Source organism: Sturnira hondurensis, unplaced genomic scaffold (genome assembly GCF_014824575.4).
Source record: "Sturnira hondurensis isolate 20B ecotype Veracruz unplaced genomic scaffold, ASM1482457v3 Scaffold0011299, whole genome shotgun sequence".
NCBI classification, from domain to species: Eukaryota; Metazoa; Chordata; class Mammalia; order Chiroptera; family Phyllostomidae; genus Sturnira; species Sturnira hondurensis.
In genome coordinates, this window is record NW_028083930.1 from 318,528 (window position 1) to 339,141 (window position 20,614).

A 20,614-nucleotide genomic window follows, 5' to 3' on the forward strand; every position below is an offset into this window, starting at 1 on the left:
TCCTTCCCTTCCCCTCTAAAGATAAAATAAATAAAATTAAAAAAAAATTAAAAATAGAGACTCCAACCCTGGCCGGTGTAGCTAAGTGGATTGAGCCTGAGCCTGTGAACCAGAGGATTGTGGTTCGATTCCCAGTCAGGGCACATGCCTGGGTTGCAGGCTGGTTCCCTGCAGGCCAGTTCCCAGCAGGGGATGCATGAAAGGCAACCATACATTGATGTTTCTCTCCTTCTTCCCCTCTAAAGATAAATTAATAAATAAAATCTTTAATTAAAAAAATATTTAAAAAAATAGGGACTCCATATGACCTAGTAATTTCACTTCTAGGTATTTATCCAAAGAAAACAAATTAATTTGAAAATATATATGCACCCCGTGTTCACTGCATAACCAGTTATAATATGGAGATAACCTAGGTTGTCCACTGATAGATGAATAGATTTAAAAATGATGTGTTATACACAATGCAATATTACTCAGCAATAAAAAAGAATGAAATTTTGCCATTTGCAACAACATGGATGGACCTAGGAGGTATTGCGCTAAGTGAAATGTCAGAGAACGACAATTACCATATGATTTTGCTCGTATGTGGGATCTAGATGGTATACAACCATCTAGAAGGACTTTAACAAATTAACAGACCACCCAAAACAGAAACAGACCATAGACAAAGAGAACAAGCTGATGGTTGACAAGGGAGTGGTAGTTGGGGGGGGAGGGTTGGTAATGGGTTCAAGATGGGAAGTCTGGTTTGGACTGTAAATAAATACAATGAAACCAGTGTTCTTAACTGTATACTGTAATTGTATTTGTAGAGACCCAAAGGAATCTACAAAACTATCAGAGTTAATAAGTTTAGCAACATCACTGGATACAAAAACAAAAATAATTTGCATTTCTAACATCAGAAGTGGTGTTAAATGAGCATTAAAAGAAAGTAAGTGCAAAAGCCCTGGGGCTGAAACATATTTTGGTCAGAGTGAGGAGAAAAAGCCAATAAGGCTAGAGCAGAGCTAGGCAGTGTGGGAGGAGATGGTATTACAGAAACAGGTTCCAGATCTTGTAGGGCCTGCATTGAAGGCCATTGTGAAAATTTTGAATTTTATTGTGTGCCATGGGACACTTTCAGAAGTTTTGAGCATGGCAATAACATGACATGACTTAGAGTTTAAAAGGGCAATCTAGCTGCCTTATGTTTATCTAGGACAATAATGAAAGTAGACAAACCAGCTAGGTGTCTGTTGCAACAGTCTAATATATAAAATCAGATGAGAGTAGCGGTAGAGGTGAGGTCAGATTCTTGTACCCTGAGCTTCTGATAAAAAATATTCGTGTGGCCGCTGGCAGTAACCTTTTCAAGGATCTTCTACAGGCTTCCTTTAGGGGTCAGAAGGAAGCGGAGTGTACATTACTGGGTCCATCCTTGGCAACCTTCAATATCCCACTCCACTTTAAAAAAAAAAAAAAGGCTCTTCACTAGCTGAGCTGAAAATTAAGGCTCTGAATTCCTTCTCTAAAAATTGGTAAATAGAGGCTCTCGGGAAGAAGTGGGCCTCGAAGACACAGAAACAATGGTCCTCAAGGGAAATGGGGTTTTCAGAAATCTGGTGAGAATTGCTTGTTAGTGGACAGAAATGGAGGTTGCTCAGAAAGTTGACTGCCAATCTATTTGAAATAAATTTTATTTCCACCACAACTAAGGAAGGCCACTAACTCGCATTTGTTTTGAGTATCACACAAAATGTGAGTGAGGCCCTTCCAAACACTCCACAAAAACAATTTTGCCTACTCGGTAATACGGTAATGCGCAAGCGCCCCTCGCCGTTTTCCGTTGGCCTTAGGCCCCGCCCCTTATGCGTCCTTCAAGGAAGATTGGGAGCCGAGAGCTCGCACGACCCCTCTTCCCTCTGTCTTCACAACACCGTCGCAAAAGCGCCGGAAAGCGTGGCAGCGCAGGCGCAAGCGCGAAGAGTGGAGACGGTAGCGGTGGTGGCAGCCGCTCACCAGTGTAAGATGGCGGCGGCGTTGGTGGCGGCAGTGGACAGGACGGCTGGGCCTGGAACAGCTGGAGCAACTACTAGCAGAAGGATGACCCCAGACGGGAAGCGGGCTGCTGAGCCTCGCCGGCTCCCGTGCTTGTAACTGCCCCAGCCGGACACCCCCTCCCCCCTTTGACCTACCCGGTCCGTGTCTCGTTACGGCTTGGCCTGCTGCTCTGTCCCCTGTCCCGTTTCCCTTCACGATAGGTTTGACTTGTTTTCAAGCTCATGTCTCAAGTCTTCTCCTTCCCCTTAACCCAAGTCTCCACTGGAAGGACTGCTGCTCTTGCCTCTGCTCAACCCAGGAATTGACCCCCAAGAGCCTGACCACAATCCATCGGGACGTCTTGCCTCGTTGGGTGACGACCCATTTGTGTACGCCCTCCCCACCCCACCACCCCCGCTTAGATTGGGGTATGTGGTTCGAGTTCTCGGTTCCATCACCTGGTACAGAAGGCCGAGGTCCAGGAACCCCATGGGGAGTCAGTTGTTGCTGGCTGGTCTTGTACGTTTTGTAATATAATTCTCTTAGTTTACCTCCCCTTAACCCCAGATCTTCCAGGACACCGTAGAACGGTCCTACTTGGTCCTTCTTGGTTGGAAAGGATCTGGTGACTTGAATTTCTGACTCAAAATTGTTGCTGGAGTCTGTAAACAAACCGACACTAGCGCTATCACTTTCTTTCCAGGATCCACCCCACAACCCTCACCCCTTCCCCGCTCTGTGGCTTCTTGTTGAGAGGTTTGGTTATTGGGTTAGGGTTGAAAAGATTCAGGTTTTCCTTTTAAGTGACTTTTTACATGTTAGTGGAGCTTAGAGAATACTTGCCTGGCTCATTTTACTTTTGTAATTGTGCTGGTAGGCTATTTACTGAGTAGTCAGAATTAGATAAATTATTCTGGTTTTGAATAGTTTTGAGGAGGTCTACAAATATTAATGTGTATGTATAAATATTTTTATTATGTTCAGTAGAAGAAACACCTTTGCCATTTAAACTTTTAATTTTTCTCAATCCTTCAGTGACTCTACAGACCTATTTTCTCAGGAGCTCAACCTGGCCCTACTTCAGTGATAAAGGAGGAAAGGTGAGTAGAAATTGAGAGTATTAAAAGTCCGAGATGGACCCTGCCCTGAAGGTCAAGTGCTGACCCCTAAAGTCATAAAATTCCTACCTATCCCAGAGAGTTGGGATATAGTTTTTGACTGTTCCAGCTCTGATTAAATTACTTTTATGAGTTTTATATCTGTGAGCATCTTGAGTTTCTGTTATAAACTATTGCTGTGTATCTTCAAAACTCCAATTAAACCTAAAAGTGAATTTTTCTTCCTCATTTGCATTGTGGTTTTGCCTTCGTTTGGATCATGTTTCTTATGTTGTTAGCTGGGAATTAGTTTGAGTTGTCATTCCTTGGTATTCAGAGGAGACCATTTAGCCTCTTATCACTAAAATCTGGGAAGTGATGAGTGATGCTGCCTTTAGTCAGTATCCGAGATCGATTCACCTCAATTGCAACTTTTCAGGACATAGTGGTAAATTTTGGGTTAACAAAATAGTGGCTGTTTTTTTGTTTGTTTGTTTTTTATAGCTGGCCTGAGGAACTTTTGGTCAGTAGAGGAATCAATCCTGTGCAGCCAGCAACATGGGCCAGTGCAGAAGAGGGAGTCAGATCATACTTGTGATTTGTGTAAGGCCTTGGATTTCTGGGAGCAGAGAATTTTCTGTAGTTGAGGTTTATGGGATGATACAGAGGAGCTCAGTGTCTCTGGGAAGGAGACCTGGCTGATTCTTAATATCTTTATGATTTGTATTAGAAAAGGTTGAGTATAACACTGATGAGCTTTATTTCACACAGAGTTCCAACTAGAAACTACTCATTGTGAACTGAAATAAGATTATTATTGGTGGTACATATGTGTGGCAGTAAGATACAAAGGGAAAAGTACAGTCCAGAGTTGGACAGACCTGGGTTTAAGTAATGTACTAAGATTTAGACCTTGGACAAGTTATTTAAACTTCTCTTTTCATTTATACATCTCTAAAAGTGTGATAAATACAATTTATGTCCTAGGGTCATTGTTAGTGTTGTATGAAGGAACCTGTATAAAGCTCTAAATTATGGCTAGCACGTGATAGACAAAATTTTTTTTCTATTCTATTTTTTAAAAAGATTTTATGTTCATTTATTTTTTGACAACGGGGAGGGGAGAAAGAGAGGGAAAGAAACATCAATGTGTGGATGCCTCTCACGTGCCCCCCACTGGGCACCTGACCCGCAACCCAGGCATGTGCCCTGACTGGGAATAGAACCAGCAGGCCTTTGGTTCTCAGGCTGGTGCTCAGTCCACTGAGCCACACCAGCCAGGGCTTTTTTCAGTTTTCTTTACACATCACTGATACTGTTTAGAATAGGTTATACATTAGTTTCTATCTCTTTGCATTTTGCTTTTGTACATATTTTCCAGGTTATTTTTTCAGTTCATTTTTAATCGGTCAACTTAGATGTTTGTGTTGTAGGTGCCCACCTGGGGTTGTCTTCTGAACATGATTCAGGTTAGTTCAAGACCAGAGGATAGCAGGAATATTGGGTATAGTTGTATGTACGACGGGGACCCAAAAAACCCAGAATTATGTTCTGGAGAGAGGGCCCCTTGTAGTACCGATTTCCTCCACTAGGTGAGTGTTCTGGGAACCGGTATGCATCTGTGTATTAGCTGGCATTATTGTAAAAGGCTGCAGTTAACTTCAGGGAATTGTTTTTTGAAGACTTAGTGCCCATTTCATAATGGGTGCTTTATAGGCATACCTCCCCACACTGTGCTGAGTGTTCAGTTTTAGACCCCAAATGGCATGACTTCCATGCTCCACCTTTCCTATTCACCTGATCTCGCCCCAAGCAACTTTTTTTTTTTTGGTTTCCCCAGATGGGAAAAGTACTCACAGGGAAGCATATTGCCAATGTTGAACAGGTAAAATGAAAAACAACATGAGCACTAAAAGGCGTCAAAATCAACATACTCAAAAACTGTTCCAAGTAATAGAAAAAATGTCATGATAAGTGTTGCATCAAATACAGAGTACTTTGAAGGTTACCGAAGTTTTATTTTTATTTTTCATTTTTTAATATATTTTATTGATTATACCATTACAGTTGCCCCATTCCCCCCTTCACTCCCCTCCACCATGCACACCCCTCCCCCACCATTCCCCCTCTTTCGTTCAAGTCCATGTGTCACAAGTTCTTTAGATTCTGTATTTTCCATAGTATTCCTGCCCTCACCCCTGTCTATTTTCTACCTACTTATGCTACTTATTCTCTGTACCTTCTGTCTATGCTACTTATTCTCTGTACCTTCTCCCCCCTTCTCCTCCTCCCACTCCCCTGTTGCTAACCCTCCATGTGATCTCCCTTTCTGTGGTTCTGCTCCCGATCTAGCTGTCGTCTTAGTTTGCCTTTGTTTTAGGTGTGGTTGTTAGTAACTGTGAATTTGTTGTCCTTTCACTGTTCATATTTTTTATCTTCTCTTTCTTAGATAAGTCCCTTTAACATTTCACATAAGAAGGGCTTGGTGATGATGAACTCCTTGAATTTGACCTTATCTGAGAAGCACTTTTTCTGCCCTTCCATTCTAAATGAAAGCTTTGCTGGATAGAGCAATCTTGGATGTAGGTCCTTGCCTTTCATGACTTGGAATACTTCTTTCCAGCCCCTTGTTGCCTGTAAGGTCTCTTCTGAGAAATCTGCTAAGAGTCTGATGGGAACTCCTTTGTAGGTGACTGTCCCCTTATCTCTTGCTGCTTCTAGGATTCTCTCCTTCATTTTCATCTTGGCTAATGTAATTATGATGTGCCTTGGTGTGTTCCTCCTTGGGTCCAACTTCTCTGGGACTCTGTGCTTCCTGGATTTCCTGGAAGTCTATGTCCTTTGCCAGACTGTAAAAGTTCTCCTTTATTATTTGTTCAAATAAGTTTTCCACTCGTGGCTGTTCCTCTTCCCCTTCAGGTACCCCTACAATTTGGATGTTGGAACGTTTGAAGATGTCCTGGAGGTTCCTAAGCCTCTCCTTGTGTTTTTGAATTCTTGTTTCTTCATTCTTTTCTGTTTGGTCATTTTTTTTCTTCCTTCTGGTCCACTCCCTTGATTTAAGTCCCATTTTCCTTTCCATCACTATTGGTTTCCTGTGCATTCCCCTTCATTTCAATCAGTTTAGCCTTCATTTATTCCTCTAATTGGTGACTAAAATCAACCAGTTCTGTGAGCATCCTGATGACCAGTGTTTTGAACTGTGCGTTTGAAAGGTTGGCTATTTCTTGGTTCTCTCAGAATTACAGGGTCTGGGGCTTTGAGCTGTTCTTGAGTCATAATGTTTGGTCTGTTCGCACCTGTTATGTTATGAAAGGCAGAGCCTAAGGTGTTCACCAGGGCAGGGCAACCCAAGTTGCTGGGTTGTGATACTGTATGTGGGGGTGGGATCAGAGAGAGGAAAAAAATGGCGCTTTTCTCTGCTCCACTCTCTCTCAGATTTCTGTCCTCTCTGCTGCTTCCCACAAGCAAACTGGGCCCCTCTAGTGCTGGTTCCCGGGTGTGTGGGCCTGCGTACCCTCCAGGACCCTATGGGTTTCTCCAACAATCTCTGTGAGCCTAGGAGCCTCTCCTAGCACCTTGACCCCGAAAGTCTTTCCAATTGGCACTTTCAGGCTCTGATTCCCATCGCTGGGGCCCTAGCCTGAGCGGTCTGTCTCACTGTTAGCTCCTTCGCTTGGTTTATCTGCGTGTGAATGTGTGACGGTGGTCAGCCAGCCACCCTGCGTCCTCACTGGGTCCTCTAGTTGCCACCCCATGCCTGGGATGCACCAACCGCCTCCGCCTATGCTCCTGGGTCGGTCCAACCGAACGATCTTTTCTGCCCAACCTGCTCCGCCGCTGACTCTGCCCTTCTTACCAGTCTGGCTGAGTGGTTCGTTGTTGTCAGACTTCTGTACAGTTTAATTTTCCGTGTTTTGGCTGCTTTTTTGTTACTAAAACTTTGTTGTCTTTAAACTTAGTTGTGCGAGGAGGCACAGTGTTTCCACCTACGCCTCCATCTTGGCCGGAAGTCCTGAAGTTTTAACATACACGATTTTTATAAATGAATTCCAGGGTTTTTTGCATCCCCCCTTGTATGTATCTAAATACGTTCTTAAAACTAAACATCAGTAAGTTTCCTTTGTTCATTGCTTCCTTTCTCTTTGTCTTTCCATTGATACACCTGATCAGAGTTGACACAAATACTGTGTAGGCATACCTCAAATTGGTTAGGTTCTAGACCACCACAACAAAGCCAGAGTAGCAGTGAAGCAAGTTTTAATCTTTTTGCTGGTGGAGGTTCTTGCTTTCAATTTGTAAAAAACATGCCATCTGTCAAGCGCCATAATGGGAAGCACAGTAAAAAGAGATATGCCAGTAATTCCTAACTTTCCTGCTTCAGTGTTGTTCACCACCTCTGCTCTAGCTACTCCTATGCCTTTTCCTTTTTGCTGTAGAAGAATACATTTTTTTCCCTCCAAGTTGTTGGGCTCTCTAGTGATCTTCATCAATAGATTATCCAAGAACTAGACCATGAAAAGATCTCATTTCTTTCTGAAGTGAATTTGGGCTAGGGAGTTAGGAATATAGAGGGTTTTTTTATTGTTTTACTGTTTTTACTTTTTAGTTCTTTAAAAGATTTTATTTATTTTTAGAGAGAGGGGAAGGGAAGGAGAAAGAGAGGGAGAGAAACATCAATATGTGGTTGCCCCTTATGTGTCCCCAACTTGGGATCTGGCCTGCAACTCAGGCTTGTGCCCTGACTGGGAATTGAATTGGTGACCCTTTGGTTTGCAGACCCACACTCAATCCACTGAGCTACACCAGCCAAGGCTGTTTGTTTTGTTTTTTAACTTGTTTATGCATTCATTGGTCACTTCTTCAATGTGCTGTGATCAGGAATCCTGCCTGCAACCTTGGCATATTAGGATGATGCTTTAACCAACTGAGGTACCTGGCCAGGACCAGAGATTTTTATTTCATCTTCCCAGTTTGACCATCTTAATGATATGACAGCACAGATGGACAGTTTTTATCCTTCTTGTTGGCTTTTATTCCACTTTTTTGGAGTAGGTAAGGGCACATGAAAATTAATAAACTGTTGATTACATTGTGATGAAAGCAACTGTATTCATTCAGGCCAGTGATCAACTTAGAGTTGATTATCTTGCATTACCATCACTAAGGGTCTAAATTCTCTATTAAAAGGTAAAGACTTGGAGTAGAGAATGGTGAAGTGGGCTGAGACTGCGTTTTTACTGTTTGTGTTTTTAAAGAATCTGGAGATCTATGTTGGGCAAGAGTGGACAAGGAAATAGGTTGAAAGAGGCATAACTTTGTTTCTTACTATTCTATGTGCTGGTTAAGAATCCCATCCCCCTCCGCCCTGCAAGGGTTTCACATATTCTGAAGCTATTTTGTATTTCGGGGTGTTGTGTAAGAATTGTCACATCTTATTAGGTAGTATTTTCTAGCATGGCTGAGGTGGGAGGCTAGGTATGTTTGTGACCTTAGTTTCCAACCTATAGGGAATTTTACACAGCACTTATAAAATGTGTAAGATTTAGTCCTTGGTGCTGACTAGGATCAACCTGGGATAGAAGCTTGTTTTCAGAAAGAGCTAAAAGAAAACTGTTTTTGTGGCCAGTTTAAAATAATGCTATCATTTCCAAAGCAAATGGGACACTTGCATGGAAATAGTGACTTTGTATCTTAATTTCAGAGCCAAATGTAAATTATTATAGATTATTGAAAACTTTATCTTTCATTTCTGTGAATATATGAAAGGATCTTCATTGCATCCTGACTGGTTAGAGCATTGTCCCAATATGCCAAGGTTGCAGGTTCGATCTCCGGTCAGGGCACATACAAGAAGCAACCAATGAATGCGTAAATAAGGGAACCAACAAATCTGTTTTTCTTTCTCTTTCTCTAAAATCAATACATAAAAAAATTTACCAAAAAAACAATTTTCATTGCTGTTAAAATTGGTCAGGAAAGGGACTATCTGTTCTTATTTACTGATTTAGTTATTCAGACTAATTAGCTATAAATGCTTCTTTATAGCAGTCTTTTATATCTGCCTCTACAGGCCATAGTTTCTGGGCCAGAAGCCCAATTTACCAAGTACTACCTTAACCCCAGGAATGTGTATGCTAGAGATGAATGAATTGAATCTGTCCCGAGTTTGTAGGCGGGGCATGGAGTGTGAGTAATATGACAGAGATGTATCTGATTAATGAAATGTGCTTTGTCTAATGGATTGAGTTATTGCAAAAATTGTCATCATTGTATCTGAGAGGCTAGGTATTTGCTATTTTCATCTGAGGATACTGTTTAAGGGAGCCTTGCCTAGCTTTAATGTGAAGCATCCATGTTTGCCTCACAAGTCATTTTTTTGTTTTTTGGTTTTCTTTGATTTTTTTAATATATAATTTTCATCATGTTTTTCCCTTGGTTTTTCTTAGCTATCTGGAAAGCTATTGTGATTTACCTGTAGTGGTAGCCGAGAGGATATAGTTCTCTAGTGCACTTTAAGCAGTGCCACATTAGGTGTGTTGAGCCTTACTTAACTCTTACCTCTGAGTTCAGGTAGGAAGTTCTTTCCTCTGAGTTCAGGTAGGAAGTTCTTTCTTCCTCTGAGTTCTTGACATTTTTAGCCTCTTTTTCTTTGTTCATTGTAAATTTTACCTTTAAAGCATCACCCTTTTATCTCTAGTGTTCCTTCCAGCAATTTAAAAAAAAATGTGAATGGCAGAAGCTCATAATGGAGATTGGATTCTGATGTAATAATTTTTGTAGTGAAAACACAATGGAATTTCCTTAGAAATGGATTTTTCTTAGAATCATTTAAATTGAGATAATGGGCTTAACCATTATTATAAAAAGTTCTTTAGCTCTACAGCTGGAGACAGCACTGACAGGTTAGAATGCATTCCTAACATACTGAAATACTCTTATTGGAACCAAAACCAATAAACTAATCACTGGGCATTTGGTTTTGCCAATAAGAATAGAAGACATCCAAAGGAGGAACAAATTTCTTTGTACATAGGATAGTTGATGCAGAACTTCCTTATCTTCCTCCTCATCATCTGTGATGGTTGCTTTGAAGTTCTTGGCTGTCCTCTGAACTTTCAAGAGGGAGAATAGCTTAAAGAGAAAGGAGGCTTGTACTGTGGATTCCTGGGTATATTGCTTTATCTTAGTTCATAGAATATGCACGTGCTCAAAAGATGTTAACAGAGCTTTCTGAATATTTTAAAAGGCCCATGAGAGCAGGTAAGCAGAAATCATAGATTTGAAACTGTGTCCTAGGTTTTATATGCTTGTAGGATCATTGCTGAATAGCAAACAACCACAAGCTTCTCTAGGAAATGCAGTCTGGAACCAGAGATGAGAAGCTAGAAAGATAGTATAAATGGTACCAAGTACAGACAACCTCTTTGCAAACATTGTCTCTAATCCTCCAAAATCCAGTTCCTGCAGGGTAATGGCATTACCCCATTTTACAAAAAAGAAACAAACTCAGAAGTAGGTGGTAGAATTCAAAAGTAGGTCTGACTGACACTACATGCTGTCTTTAAAAAACAGGACTCTTCAATGACAAGTGATGAAGCAAACGAGCTGAAAGTTAGAATTCAGCATTTTTAAAAAATATTTTATTTCTTTTTTTTTATTTTTAGAGAGAGGGGAAGGGAAGGAGAAAGAGAGGCAGAGAAACATCAGTGTGTGGTTGCCTCTCACGTGGCCCCCACTGGGGACCTGGCCCACAACCCGGGCATGTGCCTTGACTGGGAATCGAACCGTGACCCTTTGGTTCACAGCCTGCGCTCAATCCACTGAGCTACACCAGCTAGGGAAGAATTCAGCATTTTTTAATAAAAGTAGAGCAGTGAACAAAAGTAGGTTTATAGTTGTATGTGAAAGTTTATTTTTGTATTAGGATTTATTAATTATTGTATTATTTTCCATACAACTATTAACCTATTTTTGTCCACCACTGCATATAAACTATTAAAAAGTCTGTCCAAAGGACAATATGAATAAAAACATTTTAATTGTTTAAATATGTGTCTTAGGTTATGACTAGTTAGTAGGCCAGTGAGTTTTGTAAGGAAATAATTTTAAACTGAAGAGATAGTTGAATCCTTTTATTTTGTGATCCTCAAATAGAAAACCAGGAGTCTCACTCAGTAACTGAGGTAATTTCATAGAAAAGTTGTTCTGACTCTTATAGCCTTTTATTAGTATACATCTGTCAGTACTTCTCTGTGGCATTTGAACTATGTACCATCCCCATCTTCTTGAAATTTTATCTCGACCTCCAAGGCATTTCGCCTTCATTATTCTTTCTACTTCCTTGGGCATTTCTCTGTTTCCCTCTCCTTCCTTTTTCCTAAGGGTAGGTTTTCTCCAAGATTCTCTCAGAACTTTTCTTGGGTACTTAGTTTGTTTTTTAAGTAAGGGGTAATTTACAAAGTATTTGATTTTGAAACTTTCCTGCACAAGTAATTTCCAAGTTTGTATCTCTGGCTGTAAATTATTTCTCAAGTTTCAAACCTATGTTGTTTGCCCCTATACTTCTGACATGTCAGCTTAGATTTTGTTTTAATTTTATTATCTTTTATTTATCCTCAGAGGGGAAGGGAAGGAGAGAAGGAGAGAAGTATCAATGTATGGTTGCCTCTCGTGAGTCCCTTGCTGGGAACTGGCCTGCAACCCAGGCATGTGTCCTGACTGGGAATCAAACCACGATCGTGTGGTTCTCTGGCCTGCGCGCAATCCACTGAGCTACACCAGCCAGGGCATGTCAGCTTAGATTTTAAACACAATTAAAATAAAGTTTATCTATTCTCCCACATGCCATCTTTTCATTTATGCAATTGATTTCTTCTAGGCACCCAGGCTTAGACTTGTTGAATTTTTGAGCTTCGTGGCAGCTTATTAAGTCAAATACTATTAATTCTACCTCTCCAGTGTTTTTCACATTGATCTTTTAATTTCCTCTACTATCAGCCTGTAAGACAGGTTCTCATAGCTTCTCACCTTGGCAACCATCTCCTGCCTTTTCTGACCATTTCGGTCCACCTTACTCTCCTTGACAAAATAATCTTCCTAGTGCCTAACACACACATACCTTCTGTATTTCTTAACTAATCAGCTATACTCTACCATCTAACTTAACTAGACTATCCATCTATTTTCTTAAGTATACCAGTTTTTTGTTTTTGTTTTTGTTTTTTTCATTTTCCACATCTTTTCTCATTCTGATCTTGCTGAAATGGTGGAATATCTTTCTCATCTCTACCCATTAAAATCCCATCCTTCCTTGAAAGCCCAATTTATATTCTAATTTCTCCATGGAAGCTTTTTCTTTCTTTCCTGAAATGAAATATTACCCTTTGTACAACTGCTACCATATGTGTATGTGTATGTGTGTGTATGTGTGTGTGTATGTGTATGTATATGTATATGTATACACACACATTTACTTATTAATTTAATGATACTGGTACTTGTATCTTTTGTATCATAGTTGTATGCTCATTTTTTCTAATTGGCTGTTGGCCACAAAAGGGATGGTGATTGCCTTGTTCATATTTATAACTCCTGTGTTGCCTGGTACACTGTTGCATTACTAGTGTATCTGTATACAGATGGGCCACAGGGTGGTGCCAGATGCCCACCGTTTGGATAAACAAGGGAGGCTGGGTATACAATTGGGTTGCCTGTGTTGTCAGATCTTCTTCACAATAGGGATAGAGATTAATTTTCCTGATCCAGAAACTTTCAGTCTCTTTCTGCTCTTCCAATTTACTAGAAGAGACAATACAGTGCATTCAACTCCTTCAAGGATTTAATAGAAAGTGGCTCAGAACTAACGTTCTGCCTCCCTATGAACATGTTTTATGTAGTATGAGTTTCAGCTTCCTGGGAGCCATCTCTTTGAATTTCAGTGCCTAAGGGTCTCTATCTGGTTAGTAAACACCATATTATTAGAGTGGCTAGATGCCCAGAGGAAATCAAGTACTGAAAATGAGAAGCTGGCCAGTTGCTGGTGGCAGGAGTCAGGAAAGTTGACTTGGAGAAGTGTTTATCATGCAGTAGAAAAATAGGAAGGTTAGGAGGATGTATTTAAAATGAGCCATATCAGCTTAAAAACAAAAATTGGGGATGGGGAAAGTAGGACTGGTTGATTCCACATGGACTGTGGGACTTAAGACTGAAAAGCAACTTTGTACTTTGGATGGAGATCAGCCCTGACAGCTGTTCAGTTATGAGTGGCTCAGGACATCTGTCCTCTCAAGAGGAATCAGGGATTGTGTGGCTCTCAGATATCTGTCTCACTAATAATTGAAGCATTTTCTAACATTGCCTTTTAGTTTTAGAGGAAATTAAAACTTTGTCTCATGTAAATATGGGTGTCTATATAGGAGAGTTGGGCACTTGAATGGCAAAACAAAGGCATGCAGAAGACTGCCAGATGGCCTGAGAGAGTTCTGGGATTATGTAATTCAAAGGAACTCAGGTTGAGTTCAGATCTTAGTAAAGGGATCAAGGACTAATACTTAGATGAAATTTCCATTGGTATAAGGTAAGGTAGAGTTATCAGTTTTTATAGCTTCTAGACTCCAAAGCAGTTAAGGTGAACTTGAGAGAAATTTAAAAAATAAAAATGAAAAGCATAAGTATACAGATTAATAGTCCAACCACTAGAATTACTCTGAATTACTTTAAGCTCCTAGTATTCTTTTTTTTTTTAGATTTTATTTATTTATTTTTAGAGAGAAGTGAAGGGAGGGAAAAGGAAGGGAGAGGAACATCAACACGTGGTTGTCTCCCGTGCGTTCCTTACTGGGGACCTAGCCTGCAACCCAGGCATGCACCCTGACTGGGAATTGAACCAGCAACCATTTGGTTCACGAACCCACGCTCAATCCACTGAGCTACACCAGCCAGGGCTCTCCCAATATTCTTAGTTGTCGAAAGGTAATAAATGGGATTGGAGACTAGGATTCACCTTTCCTCAAATGTGATTGCACCAAAAATTCCTCTGGTGTTAAGCAAGATGATCTGACATTTTGCTCTTTTACTGTACCATATTCACCACTTTAGCTAATTTCTGTTAATAATCACAGCCTTGAAAATTTAGTGTTTTTAATTGTTGGGTTTTATCTGTTGTTTAACACTTTGCATAATTTCTCACCCCTCTTCCACGTTTCTCATTCTCTTTTTTTTCGGCCAGATTTATTGAGGTATAATTTACATAGAGTAAAATTTACCCATTTTATAGTGTCCCATTCTGTGGATTCTGACAAATGCAGTCAGTCAACATTTCTGTGACAGAATCATAGAACATTTTCATCATTCTAAAGAGTTTTCTCATTCTGGCTTATAGTCAGTCATTCTCTTCCCTACTTCCCAATCCCTAACAACCACTGATGTTCTTTCGGTCCCTATAGTCTTTTTCCAGACTGTCTTATAAATGGAATCATCATATGTAGCTGTTTGAATCTTGCTTTTTTCACTTAGAGTAACATATTTGAAGTCCATCTGTGTTGCTCTGTGTATCAGTAGTTCATTTCTTTTTATTACTTAGCGTGGTACTCCATTGTGTGGATGGACCACAATTTGTTTTATTTTTTTAAGATTTTATTCATATATTTTTAGAGAAAAGAAAGGGAGGGAGAGAAACATCAGTGTGTGGTTGCCTCTCCCATGCTTCCCACTGGGGACCTGGCCCACAGGCCAGGCATGTACGTAACTGGGAATCAAACCAGCAACTCTTTGGTTTGCAGGTCGGCACTCAGCCGCACCAGCCAGGGCCACAGTTTGTTTATCTATGATCTAGCTGAAGAACATTGGATTGGTTCTAGTGTTAGATGACTCTGTATAAAGCCACTAAAACATTTCTCCTATAGGTTTTGGGGTTGGACATATATTTTCATTTCTGTATAGGTTTTGGGGTTGGACATGTATTTTCATTTCCCTGAGTGGGATTCTTGGCTTGTGTGGTAAGTGTGTTTAACTTTATAAGAAACTGCCAAACTGTTTTTCCAAAGTGATTACCATTTTTCGTATCTACCATCAGTGTATGAGTTCTGGTTGCTGTACACCTTTTTTAGCACTTGATAAAGAAAGCTTTTGTTATTATTTCTAAAATTTTAAACATTCTAATAGGTATATAGAGAATTCTCATTGTGATTTTAATTTGTATTTCTCTAATAATATTAAAGATTTTTTCAAGTGATTCTTATTTAGTTGTGAGAGGTTTTAAATATATTCTGGTTTCTGTCCTTAATTAAATGTCTTTTGCAGATACTTTCTTTTAATACCTACCTTGTCTTTTCATCTTCTTAACAGTGTCTCTTGAAGAGTAGATTTTTAATTTTGGTATGTTTAGTTAATTTTTTCTTTTATGGTTTGTGCTCTTTGAGTCCTACCCTAAGAAATACTTGCCTAATCCATTGTCACAAAGATTATCTCCATTGTTTTATTCTGGAAGTTGTATTATTTTGGTATATGATCCATTTTCAGTTAGTTTTTGTATATTGTACAAATGTAGGAGTTTCTTCATCTGTATGTACTTTGCATTTGGATATGTTATTGTTCTAGTATACATGGTCTCTTGTACAAATCTTTCATTAATATTAGGAAAAGGAAGCAGCCTCAATGGTTTTAAACAGGAGATACTTGATACCCCTTCCACAAGTACTCTTACATACTATATTAACTTTCCCTCTGCTTGGTTTTTACTTAATATTTTGCCATATAGTTGGTTAAAAATTTAAGATTTGTTTCTTATTAAGAAAAATCTAGGTCACTGGAATTTCTTATGAAGAAATTAAAATGACATCTGAGTCTTTTTTTATCCATCCCTCAATAGTTTATTCCTTAACCTTCAGTTTGGCAGGTTTTATGGTTATTTTTAGAGTACAGGCAGTAGAGCTAATCTAATTAAACTTTCTCAGATACCTGGGGCAGTGAGCTTATCAGCTCTTCGAAGTTCCTGTTGGTTTGTTCTGGACTAGATTTTACATGGAAACTGTTCAAGGTAAAACTGGATTTGTTGGCAAGGTGTAGTGCATTCAAGAATGAAGAAGGTAGTTAGGGTCAAGTATGGTCCCTAACCTCAGATTATGAATTAAGATTGTATTTCTTGGTGATGAAAGAGATTCCAGAGTGGCTCCCTCCCATACTTGAAACCTAGGGCACAGTCATAAGTAATATCATAACCTGCTTTGATTTGGGCACTTATTCCTAGTTCCTGCCCTAGAGTTGAGATTGTTTTAATTTCTTCATCTTGACTGAAGTTTATATGGGAAGAGTAACAGCTCATCTGCAAAGTGATTGTATTTTATTATTGTCATAACTTCTTGGCTTTCTGGAGAAATGATCCCCCAAAGTGGGAATGCATGTGCCCCAAGAGATATGGAAAATAATTTAGTAGTGTATAGGAAAAGAATGTTGAAATTTCTACTTTTTCTGAGAAAAGCTTAACATTTAACATTTAATGTGAATTGATTAAATGTGTGTGTACATACACTCATATTGAAGGTTCATGCTCAAAGTTTTCACTGATATAGTCTATTACCGGTTTTGAGACCACTATTCTAGAGCATCCTTCTGCAGAAATTTTAACATGTAATGTACTTATCTGTATCACCTCTGGAGTTACTAATATTATTTTATAAAAAAAGAAAATGAAGTCAGAAAAGATTAAGCAGCTCACCTAAGGTCACAAAATATGCTAATGGCTTAGCTGATGATGCTAGAGTCTTGGAATTTGAATTTTCAGTCTAGGACTAATTTTGATAAACTCTGTGTCCCCTAAAATGTGATCCATCTGCCTGAATCAACTTAGCGATTAGAGTTGACAGCAGCATTCACAGGGTTTTCTGTGTTTCTGAATTTAGCAGTAAATTCTGTCAGCTTATTTCCTTAAAGAGAGAGAAGATTCCTTCTTGCAAGAACCTTAAACTAATTTCCTCAAAAGATGAGGTCTGTGGTCTCCAGGTATGGGTTGAACCTCATGACTCTCCTTTGTCCACTTCTCAGCTAGGTGCGCACTAGGCTTTGGCTCCTTCTGGTCATATGGGTTGGGAAAGCAAATACATTGTCTACAGCCATTGTTAGTCTAAAGTTCAGGCAGTCTTGGCTTCTGTAGAAGTTGATGAGATTCAATTTTGAGAAAGGTTCTCCAGAGCTACTTTATTCTTCTCTGGGAGTGAATAATAGTGGGGTGACAAGTATGGTATGGTTGACAGTTTTGATTTTGGAGATGAGAAAATATCAAATCTGTTCTTAATTGACCATGAAGTGTACTTATGACCTTAGTTTTTAATCTTAAAAAAGTAGTGCACTTATTTTCCTCATTCCATAGGACTTTTACAATTAATGTAATTAATATAAACCTTAGGTGGGGAAGAAGATACTACTGAGATACTAAAGAATGTAAACAGGGACTGCTTTGAAGGAAAAAAAAGTGCTGTGTGAGGAATGCTGTACAAAAATTTACCATCAAAGTATATAGGAAGAGGAAAACAGCCTGCTCTGCAAACAGCTCTTCACTGTTTTTCTTTATGTGGCCTCACAATTCTGTTTTTCATTGGCTTTGTCCTTCCTTCAAATTCAGCCTCAGTCCTGCTCTTGCATTATTTTCACTCCTCCACTCTGGCCTCCTATGAGCAAGCTTTGGGCAGCTGTCTGTTAGCAGAAGACAAGCTTTGTAGCAACTTGAATTTTTATAGAGGAGAGTAGGGGGTAAGGTTAAGGCTGGGGCTGCTTCTGGGATCATTGTTAGGACAGTGAAAGGGCTGTTGAAAGTTTAGAGGCCAATGTGCCTGTGTACAAGGGCTTGAGTCATAATCATACTTTGTCTTTCACCAGTGCCTTTTGTCCAAGGCACTGAAAGGGCTTAACAAAATTCTGGTCTGAGTAATGTTTTTCTTTGCTCTTTGGAATTTGCTCGAGTTGGGAGTGAGGCCCTGAAAAAAAAATGACTGTGCTACAGTGGTATACAAGGAAAAAAGCTAGATACCCTGATTCTTAATTATAGCTTTTCCAAAATGAAATCTGGCAAAAGTGGGAGGAATTGTGAAGTAATGTTTGTAATTTAAAAAAAATGAACTGAGATGATTTAATAGAAGTGTTGCCCTTTTCTTACGCAGCTTTGCATTTGGTGACTGACTATTACCAGTTGTAAGAGAGGAAAAAATAACCCTTTTACATTCTTTCTTAGAGGTACTGGGCTCCCAAGTTCTGATACGTCTTTGCTTCTTACAATAGTTAATATCTGTACCTATAAGTGTAAAGCTGGGCATCTGAGTGAATGTAAAAGCTCAAGCTCTTACCCCCAAGAGTTTGATTTCTTTCATCTCTTTTGGTCTGTGTGTAAAGTGATACAGTCCGACCCACCTCTTCATGTTGTGAAGGCAGTGTAATATAGAGTTTATGGATGCTTAAAACTAATATTTACAATAGGAGATTTTTGCCTAGAGGGCAGTACTGAAGCTTGCTTTTTGTATTGAGTTAAGGCTCTCTGCTTATAGTATATCATTTGATATATGCCTGCTGTTTCTAGTTTTATTTCAGTTTCTTCTTTCTTATCTGAAAAAACACTGCTAGTTGCCCAGTGAGTAAAGAGATTGCAGTTGACTTCCCAAATGTATGTTTTTTTAGAAATTTTGACATAGGGAGAAAAATCTTGTGATTTCCAGCAGCTGAGAAACTCTATTGAACACACATACACAAATTATTTTTATAAAAATGACAAAGGCTGTACATTGTTAAATCTCCTTGTCCCTTTTATCATCTTCCCCAGGTTTTCTAATTGTTATTTTCTTCCCCTTCCAAATACAGGCTGGCTATAATAAACATCAATCAAGATGTCCAGCAAAGGGAGCAGCACAGATGGCAAAACAGACTTAGCTAATGGTAAGGGGCCAAAATGAAAGTGAAGCTATTTTTGCTATCAACTGTTCTCCTCCCCCAAAGAGAGTGGAAACATGGATTTTAGTGGAGGGAAGGAAATCTTTTCTAAGAGTGAACCCTTCTTGAGTTGTTTTGAGTACAGGAAAGTACACAGGAAACATCTTGAACTGTGTGGTACTTTTGCCCCTTCAACTTTTGTCTGATTGTTTTCAGATCAGTAATAAGAGTTGAGCTTCTAAGAGCACTTCTTTCACCTCTAAGAGGTCAAGTGGTTTGGGATTCTGAAAGGTTTTAAGGGTAGATAAAACCTAGGAGATGCTGTTAATAAAGGAGAAAAAGAAGATCCAGTTGGTGGTGGGAACAAAAGAGTTATTAGGAAAGTGAGGTTCCCTGGTAATAATAAGAAGTCTCTTTCCATGGTAGATCATAGTTTGATAGAGATATTAGATAAGAGATGAAGTTATAACCTAATCCAGCTGGAATTAGAGGTTTTCTCCCTTCCTGTCCTCCTTTTCTTTGCCAGTGCTGCCAAGTGTTAAGTCACTTGGTGACTTAGTGCAGATTTGAAGGCAGGATTTCAGGACTCTGGCAGTTTTAGCTACTACCTGGTTTATTCAAACAGTGCTTCAGCTCTGAGCCAACTTCTAAACTAGAGAAACGTCCTTCAGATGAATATAGTTGGGCAGCATTCCTTAGCACCTTGCATTGCAGGTCAGGATTATAAGCTAAATTCTAGTTGATGTGATTGGCAAAGTGATGAAATTAAGGAGGGAAAGTGAGATTTTCAACATGCTGTTTTATTGCCCCTGTATTCTTTTCGTACCACTGCCATTTATCTTCTGTAAAGGAAAGTGATTCTGATTTTTCACTGGGCTTAGTTGCAAGATACAGCATTCTAGAGAGATACGAGGTACACATTTGATTTGGAGTTTAGCCATTAACTACATCAGGTATTGACAAACTATAGCCTGCAGGTCAAGTCCAGCCTGCCTGTTTTTGTAAAGTTTATTGGAATACAGTCATGCCCCGTTCATTTACATAGTATTTATTATTGCTTTTGTGCTATAACAGTGGAGTGGAGTAGTTGCAACAGAGATTCATACGGCCTGTGAGGCCTCAGATTTCTGCTATCTGGCCCTTGACAAAAGAAAAATTTGCCAGCCCCTGAGCTACATCTTGGTCATTGACTATTAGAGTCCTTCTTACTGAGCTCTAGCCTTTATGTTAATGTGATAGGACCCTCAGAGTTATTGTAATTTTTTTAAATCATGATTTTAACAGTCAGTGCTAGAAGTTCTGGCCTTTTATTTTTCCTCCTTAAAAGAAGTGATAAGTGTGATATTTTATCTCTTCTCACCACTCCAAATCTTAAACACAATTCCATTTCAAAAACCATACTATTAATCTTCCTCAGCTATATAGCAGTACCATCAATTGTAGTTTGTAAAATCAAATTGCTGTACTCTTCCCCTTTGTCTTCCAGTTTGTAGCCTAGTTGTTTTCACACTGTGCTCTTAGAGGTGCTTTTTTGAAAAGAACTGCTTATATGTCCCCCAACCTTCTGTCACTAC

General features: G+C 39.4%; 1 protein-coding gene across 6 annotated transcripts in view; it reads left to right on the forward strand.

Annotated features, from left to right (window-relative positions):
* Window positions 1-1,937: 1,937 nt before the first annotated feature.
* Window positions 1,938-20,614, forward strand: part of DCAF8 (DDB1 and CUL4 associated factor 8) — a 42,072-nt gene continuing 23,395 nt past the window's right edge. The window contains exons 1-4 of one of the 6 annotated variants that reach the window (XM_037059788.1): window positions 1,960-2,186; window positions 3,064-3,128; window positions 4,966-5,010; window positions 18,972-19,046. In XM_037059788.1, the coding sequence (XP_036915683.1) occupies window positions 18,998-19,046 (49 nt within the window). In that variant the 5' untranslated portion in view covers window positions 1,960-2,186; window positions 3,064-3,128; window positions 4,966-5,010; window positions 18,972-18,997. The other 5 variants (XM_037059789.1, XM_037059786.1, XM_037059787.1 and 2 more) reach the window with 5 other exon arrangements.